The sequence below is a fragment of the Lutjanus erythropterus genome, chromosome 1 (assembly GCF_056507025.1).
Source record: "Lutjanus erythropterus isolate fLutEry1 chromosome 1, fLutEry1.hap2, whole genome shotgun sequence".
Classification (NCBI taxonomy): Eukaryota; Metazoa; Chordata; class Actinopteri; order Lutjaniformes; family Lutjanidae; genus Lutjanus; species Lutjanus erythropterus.
In genome coordinates this window covers 33845837-33862905 of record NC_139317.1, presented here as the reverse complement: position 1 = coordinate 33862905, position 17069 = coordinate 33845837, and the positions used below count along the sequence as shown (strand labels likewise).

At 38.7% G+C, this 17069-nt stretch overlaps 1 protein-coding gene across 1 annotated transcript in view; it reads right to left on the bottom strand.

The window, feature by feature from the left end:
* Nucleotides 1-17069, bottom strand: part of LOC146333178 (uncharacterized) — a 94381-nt gene that overhangs the window by 45763 nt on the left and 31549 nt on the right. The window contains exon 2 of the mRNA XM_084720444.1: nt 15254-15677. Within this exon, the coding sequence (XP_084576570.1) occupies nt 15254-15658 (405 nt within the window). The 5' untranslated portion in view covers nt 15659-15677. The remainder of the gene's footprint in view (nt 1-15253; nt 15678-17069) is intronic.

Below are 17069 nucleotides of genomic sequence, written 5' to 3'. Positions count from 1 at the left end.
AATATGCAATGTTGTGTGTTGTCAAATTTCCTGGAGGAGCTGTGACGGCATTCCATAGCATTTAAGTGTTAAATTCACTCTGTGGGGAATGAATAAATCATGAGGTACCTCTTTCCATCTCCCACACTGAGCCTGATATATTTTTCATTTGTGAAATCGTATTTCCAGACAGGAAAGGCAGCTTTATAAAACATAAAATTCTTTTAAATGTAGAAAAATGTGAATTTAAATACAGCAGTTCCGGGGACATTAATTATTGGCAAAGATATAAAGCATATAAATGGATAGTGTATTGTTTACATTTTAAATTATTATTTTTACATTAGGTATTTGAGATTCTGGCACAATTACCATCCCAATATTACATTTACCCTCAGTCTGTCTGCAGGACAAAGCTGTACATTTTAATGAATAAAAAGAATAAAGCTGTGTTGCTTCCTTTTTAAGCAACACTATAGAAGCAGGACATTTTAGGTTAAGGTTTTAGATATAAAATGTGAGGGACACACCTGCGTGAATATATTGGCAACTGCCGGGAGCTGGGCTGGCAGTGGCTGGTTGAAGAATAACATAACATATTGCCCATCCCTACTGCATTATAGAAAATGTAGGATCCATCTTTTTAGAGCCTGTAAAAAGTCAGGATTTCTCTGCCTCTGCTGTATCAGTGTCTCTTCTGAGATCCCACCCTTAAGGAAATACGATACTAAATTGGTGGAGTACCCCTTTAACAACTACACTGCTTTATCAGTTTTGAGTTTGACAAACAGGTGTTGCCTCTATAATCCAAAACAGTGCCTAACAGCACCTCATTTTAGGATATAACTCCTCTTATGGAGCATGAAATGATCTGCTGTCTTTAACGTGTGTCATGCACATTGTGTGGGTTGTCCTTGAGCCTGTCAATACACTGAATACTATCAAACTCTCTACAGCATCAGTATATTTCTGAAGCAGGATAAATTCCTTTCAGTATCTTGCAGCGCAGCCTGAATGACTCATTACTGTTCAACAATAACTCCTGCTACGTTCCTACTGTAGATGTGCCCTCAAAAGACCTCTGGCACTTAAACACTGTGTGGAAAATAAAGCCTGTGAGAACTGTCACGGGTAATGCCTTGCAAATCTCTGGTTTGTAACCCAAACTCTACTGTCACTGTAGGACGGTGATTCCCCTATCTCTCTTCACAGCTGCAATCAATTCATATACACCCATGCCAGGCAGGAACAGACTTTCCAGTTCTGAAAAATTGTTCCCAAGATTGGTTCTGTAAGACGGTTGGATCATTATTAAAGGATAATTATACTGAGGCAAAGGAATGAGGTCTCTGTATCTCTTCTCCCTCTCCTTTCATTTCTGTCTCCGCTCGTAAATTAGAAAATAGCCACATACACCAGGACATCTGTGCTCTGTGTAATTTAACAGAAAGAAACATGTACGACGCCATAAACATGCACACATACAGTATTTAACACACTGTTTGCACACACGGCATTCTACAACATGGCGTGCTACATGGAGGATGATGGATTGCTGACCACTTTCTGTTAATTGATAGGGACACAGAGTGAGCCTGGCAGTATTAGCATCAGCATAAACAAGAGAGCTTTGATTGATGAGGGCACAGAGACGCAACGCAACGGTTTCTTACGGGGGGCTTGTTGTTACTCACACTACCCTCATTAGGGTTCTCCATATGAGAGGCCAAGCTGATATCTGCTCGCCTCTTTTTTTTAATTATAAACACGGTTCAGATCACGTGAACTAGGGTAAGTCAATGCCAATGTAGTGGTTTCATAAATGGAACTAATGAAACAGCAATGACATGCTTGTAAGGACTTTGAGATGGAGGCTGCATTTAATAAACAGTAATTGTGTGGGAAAACCACTGACCACAGTCAGTGCTACGAGGCAAACAATAAAAAGGAAATGAAACATTGCTAATAAAACTACTACTACTGCTAAATTACTACTACAAATACTACTTTAGCACCTTTTACACTGGACAAAAGGTCCACCAATACCTACTGACATCTGTCTTCGGTGAGAAAGAGAACAATCAGCATTCATTCCCGGGTCAAATGACTCAGAGGTCAGTGGTATTTATCGGCAACAGCTCTGATCAGCAGTGATGGAAACATGACACCCAGGTGGACGTGCTAATTTTCACCTCTTTTCAGCAGAGGCAGTGAAGGCTCACCTTGGTCGGTAACTTCTACAACTTTTTTGCTCCATTTTCATGCATATATGCTGCTTGACTTGTTTGTAAACCCAGAACAGTGGAGTTTTCACCTGCTTGAAGTTGTGTATTTACTGATACATGTTTGTCTTGAGTCAAGCAGCTTTAATGTGGAGTAAAAATATTTTATTTCCTATGTATTCTTCCCAGAGTTTTCATCAGCAGTAATTTGATGAAAGTGACTCCTATCCAGCTAAAAGCGAACATGAAACAATAAAATAATGCAGATACCTAAAAGTGCAAAAAGCAGAAGAGAAACTAAACTTCAGACCGCAGAGATTCAGTTAGAAGTTACAAATGTACTGAGAGGCAATCACACAGAGACCTTTAAAAACCTCTTTCTCTTTGTGCTCCTTGATACTCATGAGTCGAGTCTCAGCTTTCAAGCACCCACAGAAAAAAGAAACATGAAGGTAAGCCTGTCTATTGGCAATAGGAAAAGAGTCAATTGCATATTTTTAGCAGGTTTTAGCAGGTTTAGCTGGGTTTAAAAACCCAGCATATAGGGGTGTGTCATATTGCATTGCTCATAATTTATTTAACCAATTAAAAAAAAATGATGTCATATCATGATAATGGCAATATTACAGTGGGAGTGAATTTAGTGCAGTTTGGTTGCAAAAGATCAGATATACAATAAATCATGGTAATTTGTAAGAAATACAAGAAGACTGCAACAACAAAAGGGGTCAATACAACAAGGAAACTGCACTTGGTTATTTATGAGTATTTTGAGTATCACATGGTCAAGAATATTGCTATTGCAGAATACCCTGAACTATTGTGATATTATTTTAGGGCAATATCACCCACCCATATACGCACTAATTTTGGTGCAAAAACTGCATATAATTACTACAATCTCGTACCACTGCTGTCAACTAAATACTACTACTACTACTATCAGCACAGTTTTTCATATAAAAGCTATTTAGCAACATGTTGACACAAATTGTCTTTTTCTATACTCCCAATGCAAATATATTGTCAGTGTCTCACAGACAAATAAAATTAGTAAATAAGGACCAAAACATGACAGGGGTCAAAAACAGGGTATGTGCGAAAGTCATCAACTAATCTGCATCCTTGTGAGTCAGCACTCAGGCCCAGACAGGCACAGAGAGGGTGAAGGCAGCTGCCGAGTCATCTCTAACAGATGGAGTGAGAAGAGCGTGATCCAGGTGAGAGAATAGATGCATATGTCCCATGGTGCTGATGGTAGCTGCCCAGACACAGTCGATGTAGCACTATAGCGAGGCATCTGGTGTTTGCTGCTCGTGCTGCTAATGATGATGAATGTTTGGCATGACGGCGTCTCGACACATAAGAGAAAACAAAATTCTTCACTGTTTCTTCACTGCGCTGCTTTTCTGATGCCATTTTGCTGACTGAACCTCAGCCGTGCAAGCACATGTCCTGCCTGCCTCAAACCTCCAACATTTGCTTTTGAGTTTCCCTGCTATGCATGCTTTATTGAAAAAAAGTTGTTTGATTTACTTTAATGGGTTTTACATAATTCATGTAACAATTAACTTTAATTGTGCAAGCTATATTTCTGCAGCAGTTATTTAATAATTAGCAACACAGTGGACTTTTTATTTCATAACATGGTTTTGACTGTAGTAAAAATAATAAACTGGATAGCGCTCCAATTAAATTATGTATTATTGTGTTTAATGATCTAATAAATCATTTAGTCATTTAATAATAATCATTTGAGTGATTTCTGCTTTTTGAGTTTTCACCACCCACAGTGGAGCTCAGCATGTTGATTCATTATCATTTGTTTGTTCTACAAAAATATGGTTTTAAACAAAGGCCAAACGTTACATATCTTTGTCACAAGGGTTTTGAGGGATCATTATGTGTTTATGTATGTATTCTATATTCTCTATATCATATCCTGTATAATGAATATCGGCCTATATATCGTTTTTTTTTTTACTCCCTAATGGGCCCAAAAAAATCTAGTATCTGTCAGGCAATAGTTTAAAATACAACTTTGAAAGCATGAGCTGAATCATATTGATCAGTTTAGAACATATTCAACACAAAGAGATTCGATTTTAACAACTGTTTTGTTGCATTTTAGGTTCTTACTTGAAAATTTTCATTTTCACATACACACAATCACAATATTTTTGACAGATACACTGGTTATTTTAATGTCTTCTCTCTTGAAATTACTCATTTTGTACAAACACTGCATGTATTATGTTTAGTAGATTCAGTATATCAATTGCCACATGCTGCATCCTCCAGTGTTTGGGGGAGACATGATTTTCCTGTGATGAGTAATGAAGTTTATCAACTAAATCAATTCATGCATATCTCCTTGTTATTTTTAATCATCCACGACGATGGCAGACTCTGGGAGCAGGCTGTGGGCAAGGGGTTAGATTTCTCACTATAAATGCCTTCGTCCAAAATGTCATGCTCATGCATGCTGTCACGGAGGACGAAGCGCACGTGGAGAATGAGAAGTAGGCCTGGGAGTGGACCACTGGGAACACCCTTCCATCATCTGTCTGAACAGGCCTGGAGGGCTCGGATCACAAAAACCACTCTCACTCTGCTCCCTACCAAGATGCGCCATTGGGTTTGTGCAGGATTACACATTTCTGTGTAATAGTTTTTTAAGCAAATCCACTGTGGGTATTGATATCACACGAGGCTTATTCAGAGTTTTGAGGACCTGTCACTGTTGCCGGCAAGCCTCATTGTGCACTCAATAATAGCTCATTAAATCTTTTCTCCCTGTTTTTCTTATCTCTGAAAGAGCAGTCCTCAGCCAAGGTAACGGGTCACTGAGTTGGGGGGCTGATTAGCTGATTTACCATATTTAAATATTTTTGTATAGGTTTACTGGGTGGAAACGAAAGTTGCCTCGCTGCGTCTCTGGACCCACGGGGCAGCCACATGGCTAACTTTTATCACAGCACCTGAGCATTTCACTGACGGATCGTTCTGTTTCTCTCTAACTGCGGCACGTAGCCACTTGGGCTCGCAGAGCCATCAATCTTAACAACCCAAGATGCCAATATTAATAAAGATAGACGTTCTGCCACCTTGCAATAAATAAACACAGGTGGTATGGCAGAGCCCCTTATACCTTAAAGGGACAGTTCATCCAAAAATTATAAAACATATATTTTCCCCTTGCCTGTAGCGCAATTAATCCATCTAGATTTTTTGGTGTGAGTTTTTCTGATATCAGCTGTAGAGATGTCTGCTCTCTCTCTCCAGTATAATGGGACTAAATAGCTCTTGGCTTGTGGTGCTCAAAGAGGCAAAAAAAAAAATTCGAAAAATTCGAAACCATTGTCTCTTTCCAAAAATCATGACCCGGTTACTCGAGATAATTTACAGACCTTGATGTGAGCAGTGTCATGTAAGAAACTGGTACATTTATATTGGTTTTGGAAAGAGACATGGGTTTTGAATTTTTCAAATGTATTTTCTTGGTGCTTTGAGCACTACATACCGAGTGCCAATTAGTCCCATTATAATGGAGAGAGGGCAGAAATATCTCTGCCAAATAGGACTACAAGCCAGAGGAAAATGAGAATTTGGATTGGGATTTCGGGGTTAATTGTCTCTTTAAGTCAGAGGTTCTCAATTTTTTGATGGGTGACATATTTGTGACGCATGCTTGACTGGCAGGGGGGAGATTTATACACACACACACACACACACACACACACACATATATATATATATATATATATATATATAGACACATAAAGACTTCTATTTTATTTTGTTACATTAGAACATAATCTATGATCTATTTTAGATTTAACAGAAAATTTAACTGCATGAATCAGAAAACTTTTCAGGGACCCCAAGGCCACTGGCTATTTGGGAACCACTGCCTTAAGTCAATTGACTACACACCTTACCATGAAATATTCCCTCCTTTGTCTGTCAAACTCACTGCCCCCTCTTCAGTAAAGGCTTCAGCTGTTGTCCCATAAATTCATCTCCATCCACGCTAAAAGCAGCGTTTACTGGGCCGGCCAGTCGAGACGGCGATGTTGTAGGCATCAGGCACGATGGGAGGAAGCCCTCAGAGCTTAGTCATTAGTGCACTGCCTTGAATCTGATTTAACAGGATGACTAATCTCATTCAAGTCACTGGTTCGTCAACAGGAGACAACTCCAATGAGGAGAATATCCGGTCACAGTCTTATTTTTATCCAGATGAAAAGTGACAAGAGGAAGCTGACAAGAGGGAGACAGGGGAGACGCCATAACGGCAGCCTGTTCCCCGTGTGTGTGTGTGTGCGTGTGTGTGATGGATATCTGCACACCATGTTGAACGTCATTATGCATGACAGTGTTATCACTGGCATGTAGCCACCACCACCACCAAAACCTCCTTGTTTGCAAACAACATTCTGTCAACATGGCGGCTGTAAAAAACACCCTTAAATCTGGAGTGTTTGGAGAGGAAATGGAAGCAATCAGAGCTAATTTATGACAGCTGTGATAAAAAGGACATAGAGGAAGGAGATTCATGGGCTGGTGGGGGATCATCGCTTTAGTTATGCAAAAGGCTACTGATGGTGTTAGAGGAGCTCGGATCAGAGTCTTTGAGGAGGTGAAGATCATATGAGTGCAGTTTCAGACGTCATGTCAGTTGCTTTAATGTCCGCTGAGCATTTTGTGCTTTGTATTTAAATGTTTCTTTTTCCCTCACAAATTGTGTTAAATCAGTTGTGAAGACATACTGGTACAACAGACTTGACATTATTTCATGAACAAGCCTTTTACTGTTAGGACATAAAGTTACATCCCAAATTTCAGAGTGAGTCAAGAAGAATTATGTAAAACACATTTTTTTCAGTCATAGCTTTAGTGAGTGATCATGGCATTACTATACAGAGGCTTGGTGGTAATTTTAAATATCTTATTTCCAAAAAAACATACAGGCCTGGGCAGTAAAACAATAGTGATATGCACTGACAATAGAGACTTTGTCAATAGTGACAAGAAAATTGTTCATAAAATGTTCAATAGTTTAAATTAACTGCATTGAATTCAAATAGCCATGAAAGCACATAACAAATACACCTTAACTTAAAAACAGCCTGTCATATTGCTTGATGATGAAATGTGCTACAAGTGACATGCAGACAGCATCATTTAACAGGTGTTTTGTTCTGAGTGCAGACGGTGAGGAAATTGTTAATAAAATCGGACAGGTCTTTGCACCAGTATTAAACATGAATCATTCATTTAACTTATTTACTTTTGTGTATTTGTGTATTTTTTTTTTTTTATTTGTGTGTGTTTTTATTGTTGTGTTAACATTAAAATTACTACCTCTGTGCCTTGATAAATAAAATGCTTAAATTCATTCACATTTTTTTTTTATTAATAAATGGTTCAGCTAAAAACTTGAGTTAAATTATAATGCTCAAGATGATGTGCAACTTCTATATTTTAGGCAGTACCAATACTTCAATCTAGGACCGTTAAACTGATCTCAAAATTATCAAAATAGCAGGATGGCCAAGTACAATATCCAAATCGCAGAACCAAAATGGAAATTTTTGAGAAAGGAAAAAATTGTGAAAAAAAAAAGATACCTGAGCCTACGAGTCTCCAGATGCCCAGATGAAAGAAAACATGTTTGTTTGGTACAGACCCCAAAAAATGTCACATCATTATGGTTTTAATAGTTTGTTTTTTTTTTTTTAGGTTTTTTTCAGTCAAAATGAAAATTCTAATTAAAAAATGATCATTACCTCTAATTGTTGCAATTTCAGTCAAATAATCACAATATGACTTTTGTTTTGTCATACTGCACAGCCTTAATCACATTTAATCAAGCATTACATGTGGTACAGTTTGAGAGAGTTGTAATTACTTTGTATTCTGTTTTGCAATTTTATGTATAATAAAACAGAATAAGGATTGGTTATATGTTGTGTTACTAATCTGTACATGCGTATTGTCTACAAATAAAGCTTTAAAATAAAAGTAGTGGAGGAAAGCACACTCAATTACTGCATAATTTCTTACAACTGTAGCTATAGGCTACTCATACTCATAAAAACATTTCATTGAGCTGTAGTATGTTTGATGCAACTGTGACCCACAATTTCCTGTGTTGTCTTCTGGGAAGCCCCACTGGAGCAGTTTGGGGGTCAAGCATCACGCTCAAGGACACTTCAACAATTTGTGGTTATGTGCAAACATGTCTGAGCTCCAGGCTAACACAACAGCACAGCATGCTCTCCTAGGGACATGCAATTATAGTCCATGTCAACAAAGCCAGCAAGAGCATTTATACACTCAGACGCAGGAAAACACAATTGTCGTACATACATGTATTACAAAGAATGGACATACAATGCAATGCACTCTACAATTGACTATTTGCCAATGCATATGTTTGTATATGTGTGCATGTCAAGCTATGATCTGCACTCATAGAAAAAAAGGTGCTAACTAGAACCATTAAGGGTTCTTGTCCCCATGGGAGAGTCATTTTAGGTTCTTAGTAGAACCATTTATAAAAGAGAGTTCTACCTGAACCCAAAATAAAGGGTTATACCTCGAACCATCTCTGAAATCTCTCTGGCTTCTATCCAGAACCTTTTCATCTTCTAAGGGTGCTACGAAGGGTTCTACCAAGAACATTTGAGCATTCCCATTCCCATTCTAGAACCTGCACGGGGGGTTCTACTGAAAATAAAAAACAATAATATTATCGTACAAAGAACCCGTGACAAACCATTGACAAGAGTTCTTCAAGGATATAAAGAATTTCTTCCAAAAAGGGTTCTTTAGAAGCAAATGGTTGTGGGTAGAACCCCAGTTCTTCAGGAAGAACCACTTTGGAACCCTTATATCTAAGAGTGTACTTCCTTGACCTGTCAAGTAGTTTAATAAAACCAAAGCTAAGCAAACTCTAAAGATAGTATTCTTTTTTTTTTAACGTCTAAGGGAGCATCACTAGATCCAGCACCTTAATGTCTCTTGGACGATTACTTATAAAATACTGACGCAATGACCGAGGATGATGCTACGTGAGGGAGTTAGCCAACTGTCCCCAAAGGATTATGAAATAGATTTATGACATGTTGGACCGGCCTATTGCTGTGAAAGTGTAGGTCACATGGGGGAAGTTTTTTGAGTGAAGGTGAGAGGCAGCAAATGATTAGCTTGGTCACCTTTTCACAAAGGTTTCTATATGGTCTCTATGATACGTATGTCATGCCATTATTTTATGAACCTATTTCTGACAACTTCAAAACACACAGTCTTGAAATCTTCACCTATGATACATTTGAGCTGTGTTTTGTCTCTGCGTTTTGTCCCTGTGTTCCATCTCCGTCTCGTTGGTACAGATTTTATATTCTTTTGTCTTGTCCTGAATTCCTAAAAAGCTTTATTCACTGCAGCAAGTACATGAGAAAAGATTCTAATTTTAAAATTTGTTCCCAACAGTATCGCTCTACGAGGCATTAAACCATGCAGTACAGTTCACTGAGCTGTATTCAACACTTCCCGGAAGAAGTGTCCTCTGTGTGACTTCTTACTGGGGGAGGAAATGAAACTCAAACAATAACAAACCAAATGAATTTGTGCAGGACTATTTATAGCTCACAGATACTTGTGAAATATGAGTAAAATAAATCAGCTTTGCCTTTTGGAGGACATCGGGACATCACAGGTCTGCAGCTTCTGCCGTGTCAGAGAAGTGCACCTCATCACAGCGCCATATTTAGAGTGGTAAGCAACGCCAAACTGCATCCGTGGTGTTAGAGGCTAAAAACTGCACAGTGTCATGGCTGTGAAAAGCAGGGGGGCAGGCAACTTTTTACAGTTGTTTTATTTTTCTGTGTATTACTATGTGTATTTATCTACGGAAACATTACAACACCATGCAACATCTGTAACATCTGTAGGATAGTCTGTAGGATAACGATACACTGTAAAATCAAAAAGTATGAGTTAAATCAAAATTTCAAGGTAACCTATTTCAATACATTTTTTTTTAGTTTTGAGTCCTTTAGATAAATTAAATCAAGTTCAAGTTTCAAGTTTTAGAAACCTCTAAAAACTGTTGAAGTGAAAGTGAATAATGGTTAATAATTTACTATTTTCAATTGCAAACATTTAGATTTCAAGCACCCAATAACAACAAATAAGCTTCACATCTTAATGTGAACACTAAAATTAAAAGATTCAAGTTTACCTAAAAGAAATTAAGTAATCTCAACAAAAGAGTTTAAGTTAACAAAACTTTGTTTAACTTTATCATATCATTATTATTTCAATCCTTAAGAGTTTGAGTTCAAACTCAAAAAGTGTAGGCAGTTGCCTTGAAATTACGAGTTCTCTCAATTTTTTGCAGTGCAAACTACAAGTGCAACCACAGATTTAGTAGTAGTAGTTTCTATTGCTCTCCCAAGCTTTCTATGCAGGTGAGTAGACCAAAGTAAGGTCAGTGTGAAGTGTTGGCAAAATATTCAAATGGCGGTGAGATGCATACACATTGCCTGAAGTGTAGCTGTCAATAGGAAAAGTCAAAAAGTCAGTCAGGTGCTGAGATCTCGGAGGCAAGTTATTCTGCAGGACAGATGACATTTCTGTGAGGTTGCATCTGGAGTACTCTGGCGCTGAGGCAAAGCTGGCCTTTCACTCTGTCTGCCTAGCTAGTATTCATCAGCAAACCTCACACACACACACACACACCACCACACAGGCATAAAACATGTAAATGGCAGCTGGCTCCGAAAGTGTATTGTCCCCTCGCTTTGTCACATTGTTTTAGTGATTTTTAGATGCTGTAAGCTGGTTCAGCAGGTGATACAGCTCTTTTTTTTTTTTTTTATCTTGTCTTTAATTCTTTTTTTTATGACTTTCTCCTTTCTCTTCTCCTACCTTTGTCACCTTAATGCACCTGCTGAACATGTGACAGCTCACTGTCAGCATGTCCACTCTATTCAAATGAAAGCTGGCCTCGACCACACGTATCCCTGCCTTCATTTTGGGTTCAGAAGTACAGCAGTGGGCACGCATGGAGGCACAGGGTGGCAAAGGGAGTCTCCCCCAGTGATTCATTTGAACTTTTCCTCTCTTTGAAATGGCATCACAGAGGCCCTGCATGATTAATGTCACCTCACTTATATACACTGTTTCTACCCAGAGCGCCAGCTGAATATTTGAAAACCAGGAACTTTTCAGAAAGCCCCTGGGCCAGTCTGGGGATGTTTGATTGGCAATCAGCTTGCTATTCAACCTTTCCAATTGTCCATGTAATGTCAGGCACTCAGGTGAAAACACCCACCAACTAGTGAGTGGCGTTGTGTCTAAGCAGCATAATTAATAGATATCAATACAGTGTTGTTACAAAGTGAAATTAGGGCAAAAGTTCACATGAAAAGAAAATGACCTTGAGCAGTCCACTGTACCAAGGATCTTATTTCTGAAAATGTTCCTTATTCTTTTTATGTTTGCTTGTATTTGTCAGTAGGAACCAAAATTATGTGTACTTGTGTGCCTTTCATAAATAAAATTAAAGGGCTCTAATCAGTGGTGCCACAAAGAGAGACACATAACAAGAGACTCACACTGAAATAATTATTTTGTTGACTGTGATTTTTTTTTTTTTTTTTGATGAAGACTAACAACACTTTCATTCAGTAATACTAAAGCCAAATGCTCTTTGGGATAAAGCTGCGGCAAAACACTATTAATACAGTTTCTTGTTCACTGCCCTGGAGCAGGTCTTCTCTGTGTGCTTTTATAGTTTTTATGGAAGTGGAAACAGAACTTTCTGATGTTTTTTATATAGTAATCACGTGTATGTTCCAATTAAATACTGTAACTATCAAATCTGTGAACTGGAAAATATAAGTAAAAAGAAATTCAAGCAATTTGACTTAATACATGCAAAAGTCAGCGCTGGGTAATATGGACAGTATTTCTTCAAGCCAAATAAAATCATTCTGATTAGAAATTCTAACTTAACTATTAACATGGATGCTAAATTGAGTTATTAGATGTGTATTCACATGGACCAAAGCATTCATTAAGAATATCAATTTTCTGACATGTGCAAAGTGATTCTGCCCACTGTGAGGTGTTTAATCTGTCAGAAATATAACAGAAGAAGATGTTCTGCCTATTTAAACAAACTTTTGCAGAGGTTTTTGATTTGGTCGGTAGTTCACTGAATTTTGGCTTTGTTTATCTAACACCTGTTTGAACAACTCGTTTAGAGACTTTCAACTTTTCAGGCATTCAACAATCCTTAAAGGTCCAGTGAGTAAGATTTATGGGGATTTATTGGAAGAATATGGCAGAAATACAATATATTTTTGTAAGTATGTTTTCATTAGTGTAAAATCACCTAAAAAAAAGCAGTAGCCCACAACAGACAAACCAAACACAGGCTCTAGTCGCTTTGGGTAAGTTTCACAGTCATTGTCCCCTACACACTTGGAAGCAGAGACTGAGACAAGGTGTTTTCATTCTGTGAGCTCACCGCTATATATACGCATGTTCCACTAAATCCTACACACTGGTCCTTTAAGGTCTCCAACAACAAGTCTTATCAGCCACAGACATGTTATATTTTACTACCAACCATGTTTCTGCCCCTCCAGGAAACTGGATGTTACCTGATGCCACCCCTACGTGAGGCAAACACGTGCAGAAAGAATATATTTATTTAAACCACAGAGAAATGATTGGATTAAACATTTACATGGTTATCATGTGCTATTTTTACCTATTGAACAGATTACAAAAGCATTACACCACCCCTCTCAACCTGATTTGAAAATTCCTGATTGAACCGATCTGGCCGGATCAGGCCAGTCTCTCCCGATTTAGGAGGTTACATTAGACATTTTTATTCTGATTGGGCTCATTCCAATTATTAGTGGAATATTAGGGTCCATGTAGACACAATCAGAAGTGTGGACTGCTTACATGAGGTGCAAGATCTACTTGTAAAATATCTTCTGAGACTGGAGATACACAAGCTGAGTACTAACTGAATGTGTTACTTTGGTCCATGACATCAATAGCACTGCAATATAACATCTGTATTATAAGCATGCACATTAATCGTGCCCACGAACTCTTCATTGAGACACTAAACCCTGAACTGAAGTCTCCACCCTGCTCTGAAATCACCTCAAAGAAATACAAGCTTTTAGGGGGCTTTGGCTATTTTTAGGTTAGGATATGTGGAATGACAAACAGCACTTTGTTATGAAGCACTGAGCCTCCAAGAAGTAGTCCTGCTCATGGGGTGAATTTATTAAATTATCCAGTATTTTCTTTTCTTTTGTGACTGACCAACCAAAGCAGCCCTGTCCTGTATTATCCTCTGGTGGAGTGCCTTCTTCTTGACTTCACGCTGAGACTCTGATGCTTCACTTTGCACCTTTTGCCTCTGAGACTAAACAACAAGATCCATCCAGTGACAGCAATGGAAACTTTTCTAATTATTGCTACAATTATAATCATGCTTGTATTGCAGCAATGACTCTCTGGGCTCTGTGGTCCCACTGCTAGCTGGATGGGCACACAGAGGGAAAATGCTAATCATCATCCCGGCTTCATCAACTTACTGGTGACTGGGGTACAGCAAAAGAGCCTCTTCACTCCTTTCAAGGGTGAATGTAATCAGAGGCAGCATCTATCCATATTTTCTCCCCAGGGGAAGGGGGAAGGTACAGAGCTCTGCAAACATACTTGCAGTAGTTCCCCAGCATGGGAATACCGTTTGGATTATAATTGGATTTAGGAAGTGAAGCCCTATGTGTTGATGTGATGTTTGACTTGCTTCATCAAATAGTATGCTTGTATGACTGTGAATCAGTGTGATTTCCTTGGTATTTTCTCTCTCTCTGCATCTCCGTCTTTTTCTCTGCATGAATCCACTTGTCCACATCTGGGGAATCCAGTTTTTTGAGGACAACTCAAAATAGCACACATCATAAATGCCATTTTGCAGAAGTTCGCAAAATTCAGTAGGTTTGGGTCATTTTCAGTTCTACCGATCCAAGTGGGAACATGATCCTACATCAGTTTAATTTTACACAAACCAGCATTTGTTTAATTGTGATTTTCTAGTAAGTAACAACGAGATTACAGGAGATTCTCAGCATCTTTAATCTCTTCATAATGTTGAATACCATTGCCATAATTGCACTCACAACTGCAAAACACAACTGGCCTCAAGAAAAGTAACAGCCACCTTACTTATGGTTAAAACTATAATCCAAGACAAAAATGACAATTACCAGCAGCATAAACCACAATGTTCTGAAATGAAACATAACAAACACTAACGAAATGTGTGGTCATCTTGGAACACAAATCAGTTAACTTAAAAACAAAAAAACAGAAAAACTACTGAGTAGTTTGCTAAGTTTGCTTACGTGTTCTCTGCAGCACATGTAGCAGAGGACACATCGCAGCTGAGCAGATGGTGGTGCAAAACTAAACTGCTGACTAGCTTGTGAAACTTTGGTGGCAAGTTAATAAACAACGAGTCTATCATTTTCCAGTACAACCTATCCCTCACTGTTTGCTATGTCAGCGAGGTAGCTAGCCAGCTGTAGTTCGTCAGTGCAGTCAGTAATGTAGCAGATGGAAAGCTAAGTTTGACTACTTGTTTTCATCTGCTCCCGTTTGCCATGTTGAAGTGCATTACACTGTGAACACAAGCATAACACTTTCCCTTTGGTTTCAAATCAAAAACCTCAGGTGTTTCAGTCCCTACATTTCCCTTCATCAAGTCTTTTACTGTGAAACATTTACAGGAATGTATTGCTGTAAACTTAGTGATTTGCAACTAAATCCTAATTCATGGGCTGCATGTTCCATTTGGGACCGGCTAAGTCACATGCAACACCTAGTGGTAAAATTTGGTATCACCGCTTCAGTATTTGGCTTTGTATCAAACTGGATTTAAATTTTTTATGCAGAGTATGACTATACACATACAGGAAACACACTGCGGTGCACTTTCCTACCTCTTCCCATTGGTGGATGTAGCGAATGAGTCTGGAGAGGCGCAGGAGTCGCAGCAAGCTGAGGATCTTTGTGAAGCGGACAATCCGCAAGGCGCGCGCCGTCTTGTAGAAATCTGAGTCAATGCGCGTCTCCACTATGAGGAAGATGTAGTCCACAGGGATGGAGGAGATGAAGTCCACCACAAACCAGCTCCGTAAGTACTTGATCTTGATCTGTTGCGGATCCAGGATGATCTCTGTGTTGTCCTCCTTGACAATGCCTGTCCTGAAGTTGAGGACAAGGTCCATGAGGAAGAAGGTGTCAGAGACCACATTGAACACGATCCAGGGGGGGGTGTGCTCATCTTTGAAGAATGTGATGCCCACGGGGATGATGATGAGGTTGCCCACCATCAGCAGCAGCATAGTCAAGTCCCAGTAAAACCTTGTTGGAGAGAGAAATGGAGAAAGACAGCGATGAGATGGTGAAGTTAGAACATAATAAGACTATCTGGCTAACCTTTAGCAACATCCTGCACAATTAGAGACTAACATTATTCTTCTCCTTTCTGGCTTTAAATAATAAAACAGACTTCATTTTGTAAATATTAACAGAGCAATGTCTCATTTTTGTCATGTTTATGAGTAACATAGTATAGGCCTTTCTCACAGAAGACCATGGCATGCCACAGTAAGAAAATAAATAAATAAATAAATAAATAAATAAATAAATAAATAAATAAATAAATAATAAAATAAATGATGGTTGAATCCCATTTAGTTGTTTTAGTATCAAGCTCCTGGTTTTATGCATGGTGGCTCATTGTCACACTATCATGGCTTACTTGGACACCTAAATAGAACAGAGCCATTGTTCATGTTATTTGTAACACCTTTGCTTTTCTTACTATGGAAAGTTAAGTGTCTGCTGTGAAAAAGGTCTGTCAGATGTAATAAAGTTGCTTATAGAAGCTGTTTTACACAAATACAGTCATAATACAATTCAACCCCATAAAATGTCAGGAACATACGAAGGTATAAAAAAACAGATATCATTCAAGCCCACCGGTTATTATCACATGTACACATGTTAAAGAACACAAGCGCATTAAATGTAGTGACGCCTGTGAGCTAGTTCAGACTGTCAACTCAAGCTGCACCGCAATCAAATGTACATGCCTCACTCCCTATAGTACATACCAAAAACACTTTTCCAATCCTTTTCTATTTAAACTACTAAAATCTCCCATTTCTCCCTCTGCCTGTCAGTGCCATTGCTGCCCTGCAACAGTGTCACTGCCTGCTCATTCAGCCCCACCACCTCCCCAGCATCCACATGTGGGCTCTGACAAGGGATCCAAGATATATGTTCATCACTCCTGTATGTAAACATAATTTGCGAGGAGCGATGAAGTCGGAACCTAGTTGTCAAACTATGTTCTGCTGCTGCAACAAACAGGTGTAAACATAAGTTGTCTGACTGGACTGAACTCAAATTGCCTGTTTTCATTTACATTGTTTGCTTTATTGTTACTTAAGCCTTTATATTACTTCATCCTTCATGAGGATCAATAATATATAATTTTAACCTTTTGTTTTCACAGTGACTTTCTAAACAAATGGCCTGACCCCCTCCCCCCAACACACACACACACACACACACACACACACACACACTGCAACTGCTTGGCAAACACTGCAGAGGTATATAAATATTATCAACTGGCCACAGAAGTACAGACTGATATGTTGTTTTTCTCTGTGAGCAGCCAGTGACTCACTGTGTCTCTCATCACAAGCCTGATTTAACCTTAGGTACCTTTGGGTGTCTGTAAGG